This window comes from Sceloporus occidentalis, unplaced genomic scaffold, assembly GCF_023333645.1.
Source record: "Sceloporus occidentalis isolate IW3139 unplaced genomic scaffold, rSceOcc1.0.p SCAF_242, whole genome shotgun sequence".
Taxonomy (NCBI): Eukaryota; Metazoa; Chordata; class Lepidosauria; order Squamata; family Phrynosomatidae; genus Sceloporus; species Sceloporus occidentalis.
Genome location: NW_028317222.1, coordinates 1,125,001 through 1,130,970, shown reverse-complemented (window position 1 = coordinate 1,130,970; position 5,970 = coordinate 1,125,001). Strand labels below are relative to the sequence as shown.

At 47.3% G+C, this 5,970-nt stretch overlaps 1 protein-coding gene across 1 annotated transcript in view; it reads left to right on the top strand.

Moving 5' to 3' along the window:
• Positions 1–3,951: 3,951 nt before the first annotated feature.
• Positions 3,952–5,970, top strand: part of LOC149276407 (transferrin receptor protein 2-like) — a 20,599-nt gene continuing 18,580 nt past the window's right edge. The window contains exon 1 of the mRNA XM_089503725.1: positions 3,952–3,984. Coding sequence (XP_089359851.1) covers positions 3,952–3,984 — 33 coding nt within the window. The remainder of the gene's footprint in view (positions 3,985–5,970) is intronic.

Here is a 5,970-nt window from a genome sequence, read left to right as displayed (position 1 = left end):
ATGGCGATTTGGTCCGAGGAATCAGTGAAGGGCGTGTAGCTGGCAAATGTCTGATAAATAACGCAGTCTTGGTTTTATCCGAGGGGTGTTTTGCTTGCTTTGTGAAGATCCAGAACCAGAAGTTTTGCCCTGAGATCTCAGGAATAGCCCCTGATCTGATTCTTACCAGCGACGGATCTCTGCCCCTCACTCCCTCGACGCTCATTGAGCTCACTTGATGTCACTTGTGATCAGGGCCGGCCCGACAATGGAGCCGAGTGGGGCTACCGCTCCAGGCGGCACTTTTGGAGGTTTTGCCGCCCCAAGCCCCCCCCTTTTTTTTTTTTTTAAAGCGAAAGAGAGAGAAAGGGGCGCCGAGTGGTTTTCGCTTACCAAGCTGTCAGTACCCGCTCGGCGCCCCTCTCTCTCTCCTCTGCGGCGAGTCTCCCTGTTCGGTCTCGGTGCCGGCTTGTAATGCTGAGTGCCGGAAGATTTCCTCATAGCCGGCACTGAGACCGAACAGGAAGACTCGCGGCAGGACTGCTGAAAGGTAAGTACAGGAAGGGGGGGGGGCGGCAGGGACGGAGGGAGAGGAAGGGTAGATAAGGGGGGGGCGGCATTTTGCCTTGGGCCGGCCCTGCTTGTGATGTCACTTGTGACATCGTTGTGTCCTCTCGCACTCACTTCTCACCCTGCGGGGTGTGTGTCGCCCTTAGTGGGCTAAGTTGCGACTCTAGTTCTGATTCGGGGGCCTAACGCCGATAAGTCCTCTGACCGAACGGTTCTCCTTACCAACAGATCACGGGTTCAGTTCTAACGTCTACCTTCCCCTCAATGGATGTTCTTGGTGATCCAGAGGTTTTAAAGTAACTCGGTGCTTGTGGGTCTAGAACAGGTTTTCATCTTGACTTCATGGGTAACTCACAAATACCCCAAAGTCCCCCCAGGACCTGTCCTGTTCAATGCGTCTCCTTCCTGGTGGTTGATCTCCGATTCCTATGTGCTGGACCCAGCTTGGCCTCAACCTTCTACTCCTGCAAATCACCCTCAGCTTGTCCACCGACTCTGGCGTTATGTACAGAGCCAGGTGGCACAGGTAATGGGGCTGGGGTAGATTAAATACCCTTCTACGGGGGTTAATATTTCTTGGATCCACCTTTGGATAAATACCTGAGAGAAATAGGCCAGTAAATGCCATGTGAGAAGCCAGCTGAAGGCCCCTGACGCTAATGGGCCTACACGTCACCAGTAGGGCAGCGTCTTCTCCTGCTATGGATGCTCCTTGGAGATTCTTGGCCGGGTCCTCGTATTGGTAACGGTGGGGGTTGGTGAGCCGGCCATTGGAGTGGCGTGTGCACGGTACATTCGTATGGACACACGAGAGGGCCGAAACTGTAAGAGGGTTTTGAATGTGCTCAGCTCTGGTCCACCGTGACACATGTAGAGGGGACTCTTCACATGTCACCCGCACAAGGATATTTTAGGAAATGAAGTTATGAAAGTTATGATGTCATCAAAGGTTTGAGAGCCTGGCTTCATTCGTTTTGGTGTATTCTCTGTGATGCGTGCATTGGGCGGGCGTGCACACGCGGTCACACACCTCGGCTGGTGCACCTACACAGATAAGGGATGGGACTCTCTCACTTCTTCCAAGAACAGCTCGGATCAAACGGTATCGCGGACAGAGAGCCGCGCCCTGCCCGTTATCTGCCGGCACAGCAAACCCTGCGCAGGGAGGTACTCTGTGCCACTATACATCTACACATATCCGCATCGCATTATACCGAGGCGCGCGCTAACTCCGTACACATAGTCAGGTACCATCGGCCTATACATACTCAGCACCGCTATACAATACAGCGTGTACACTGTCAACGTATAAACTTTCGTAGCCTCCCTATATGGGGCGATATAGATTCTGAGTGTAAATACTTGATATATAATAATGCGTTTATTTAATCCAGGACACCATTGTGCAGTAAGAGGGAGGGCGGCTAGTGTTACCCCCTCATCCATGCTGAGATTATACAGCGCGGGGGGGTTCATTATCAGTGTATAGATATTCGGTATTATTATACAGCGCGGGGGGTATAGATACTCGGTATTATTATACAGCGCGGGGGGTATAGATACTCGGTATTATTATACAGCGCCGGGGTATAGATACTCGGTATTATTATACAGCGTGGGGGGTATAGATACTCGGTATTATTATACAGTGCGGGGGGTATAGATACTCGGTATTATTATACAGCACGGGGGGTATAGATACTCGGTATTATTATACAGCGCGGGGGGTATAGATACTCGGTATTATTATACAGCGCGGGGGGTATAGATACTCGGTATTATTATACAGCGCAGGGGTATAGATACTCGGTATTATTATACAGCGCCGGGGTATAGATACTCGGTATTATTATACAGCGCGGGGGGTATAGATACTCGGGATTATTATACAGCGCGGGGGGTATAAATACTCGGTATTATTATACAGCGCGGGGGGGTATAGATACTCGGTATTATTATACAGCGCGGGGGGGTATAGATACTCGGTATTATTATACAGCGCGGGGGGGTATAGATACTCGGTATTATTATACAGCGCGGGGGGGTATAGATACTCGGTATTATTATACAGCGCGGTGGGTATAGATACTCGGTATTATTATACAGCGCGGGGGGGTATAGATACTCGGTATTATTATACAGCGCCGGGGGTATAGATACTCGGTATTATTATACAGCGCGGGGGGTATAGATACTCGGTATTATTATACAGCGCGGGGGGTATAGATACTCGGTATTATTATACAGCGCCGGGGTATAGATACTCGGTATTATTATACAGCGCGGGGGGTATAGATACTCGGTATTATTATACAGCGCGGGGGGTATAGATACTCGGTATTATTATACAGCGCCGGGGTATAGATACTCGGTATTATTATACAGCGCGGGGGGTATAGATACTCGGTATTATTATACAGTGCGGGGGGTATAGATACTCGGTATTATTATACAGCACGGGGGGTATAGATACTCGGTATTATTATACAGCGCGGGGGGTATAGATACTCGGTATTATTATACAGCGCGGGGGGTATAGATACTCGGTATTATTATACAGCGCAGGGGTATAGATACTCGGTATTATTATACAGCGCCGGGGTATAGATACTCGGTATTATTATACAGCGCGGGGGGTATAGATACTCGGTATTATTATACAGCGCGGGGGGTATAGATACTCGGGATTATTATACAGCGCGGGGGGTATAAATACTCGGTATTATTATACAGCGCGGGGGGGTATAGATACTCGGTATTATTATACAGCGCGGGGGGGTATAGATACTCGGTATTATTATACAGCGCGGGGGGGTATAGATACTCGGTATTATTATACAGCGCGGTGGGTATAGATACTCGGTATTATTATACAGCGCGGGGGGGTATAGATACTCGGTATTATTATACAGCGCGGGGGGGTATAGATACTCGGTATTATTATACAGCGCGGTGGGTATAGATACTCGGTATTATTATACAGCGCGGGGGGGTATAGATACTCGGTATTATTATACAGCGCGGGGGGTATAGATACTCGGTATTATTATACAGCGCGGGGGGGTATAGATACTCGGTATTATTATACAGCGCGGGGGGTATAGATACTCGGTATTATTATACAGTGCGGGGGGTATAGATACTCGGTATTATACAGCGCGGGGGGTATAGATACTCGGTATTATTATACAGCGCCGGGGTATAGATACTCGGTATTATTATACAGCGCGGGGGGTATAGATACTCGGTATTATTATACAGCGCTGTGTTTATTATCAGTGTATAGATACTCAGTATTACTCTAGTGCGCAGCATGCGCGCTGTGGTGGTTGGGTAGTGGGTGTGTTCACCCTTTAGTAACTGATAACCCCTCTCCGGTCCTCAGAGCGATCACAGCGAGCGATGGACACCGTCAGAGACCTGTTCCGCGGAGCGGTGAGTGACGCCTGAGTGATACTCGCTAATAATATCGCTAATAATAGTCACTCTGCTGCTGTCAGTACGGGGAGGGCTGGCAACTTTTGGCCTGAGGGGGGCAAGTAAATCCAAGTGGCCCCTGGCCGCTGCTCCCCTCCGCTCCCTCTTCCCATAGCAAGCTGGCCCTGTTTGAAGAATTTGGACTGGCCCGGGGGCCACTAGCCTCTTCCCAAGGACTACCCAACCCCTCTACAGATAACACCTCAAATAACCAGAAACCTAGAAATTCACCGAATTCCCAGATTCTGTAACAACCTTAATCAGTCGTTGGTCTCGTCTTAGATTCAGGAGCCGGATGTCTATCCCATGCATGTTTAATACCCTCACTGAATTACCCTCTACCACCTCTGCTGGGAGGCTGTTCCACTTATCTCCCACCCTCTCAGTAATGTAAAACTTCCTTCCGTTCCATCTCAGTCTCTGACTCTCTAGTGTTGGATTCCGCTCTCTTGTTGTAATTTTTCTCCTCCTTTGAAATAAATTCCCTCCCGTCCTTTATTAAACCTCTTAAATGTATCTCATCCCCGTCTCTTCCATCCCCGTCTCTCTCTCCTCTCCCCGAAGTCGCGTCCTTTATTAAACCTCTTTATGTATTTAAATGTCTTTCCCATCCTCTCTCTCTTCTCTCCCCCTCCCATCTCTCCTCTCTCTGTCTTTCTCTCCCATCCTCTCTCTCTCTCTCTCTCTCTCTTGTCTCGTCCAAATTTCTCTCTCTCTCTCCCATTCCTTCTCTCTCGTCAACCATCCCCTCTTGCTCATCTCTCGTCCATCTCTCTCTCCTCTCCCTAGTTTCTCTCTCTTTTCTCCCATCCCCTCACTCTTCTCTCGTCCATCTCTCTCTCCTCTCCTTGGAGCCGGACATATTGAGGTCCCTTATAATGCTAGCAATGAAAGGGTTTGTTGTTAGAGAGAGTTCAGCCTCCCCTGTGCATGTGCCGAGTGTTAGAGTGTTAGACTGTTAGAGTGTTAGACTGTTAGACTGTTAGAGTGTTTGTTTGAGTGTTAGACTGTTAGACTGTTAGAGTGTTTGCGTGTTAGAATTTTAGACTGTTAGAGTGTTAGACTGTTAGAGTGTTTGAGTGTTAGACTGTTAGAGTGTTAGACTGTTTGTTTGAGTGTTAGACTGTTAGACTGTTAGAGTGTTTGAGTGTTAGAGTGTTAGACTGTTAGTGTTTGAGTGTTAGACTGTTAGAGTGTTAGTGTTAGACTGTTAGAGTGTTAGACTGTTAGACTGTTAGAGTGTTAGACTGTTAGAGTGTTTGAGTGTTCGACTGTTAGAGTGTTAGAGTGTTAGACTGTTTGTTTGAGTGTTAGACTGTTAGAGTGTTAGACTGTTAGAGTGTTAGACTGTTAGAGTGTTTGAGTGTTAGACTGTTTGTTTGAGTGTTAGACTGTTAGAGTGTTAGAGTGTTTGAGTGTTAGACTGTTAGACTTAGAGTGTTAGACTGTTTGAGTGTTAGACTGTTAGAGTGTTCGACTGTTAGAGTGTTTGTTTGAGTGTTAGACTGTTAGAGTGTTCGACTGTTAGAGTGTTAGAGTGTTTGTTAGAGTGTTAGACTGTTAGGGTGTTTGAGTGTTAGACTGTTAGAGTGTTAGTGTTAGACTGTTTGTTTGAGTGTTAGAGTGTTTGAGTGTTAGACTGTTAGACCTAGAGTGTTAGAGTGTTAGACTGTTTGAGTGTTAGACTGTTTGAGTGTTAGACTGTTAGAGTGTTAGACTGTTTGAGTGTTAGACTGTTTGAGTGTTAGACTGTTTGAGTGTTAGACTGTTAGAGTGTTAGTGTTAGACTGTTAGAGTGTTAGACTGTTAGACTGTTAGAGTGTTTGAGTGTTAGACTGTTTGTTTGAGTGTTTGACTGTTAGAGTGTTAGATTGTTTGAGTGTTAGACTGTTAGACTTAGAGTGTTAGAGTGTTAGACTGTTTGAGTGTTAGACTGTTTGAGTG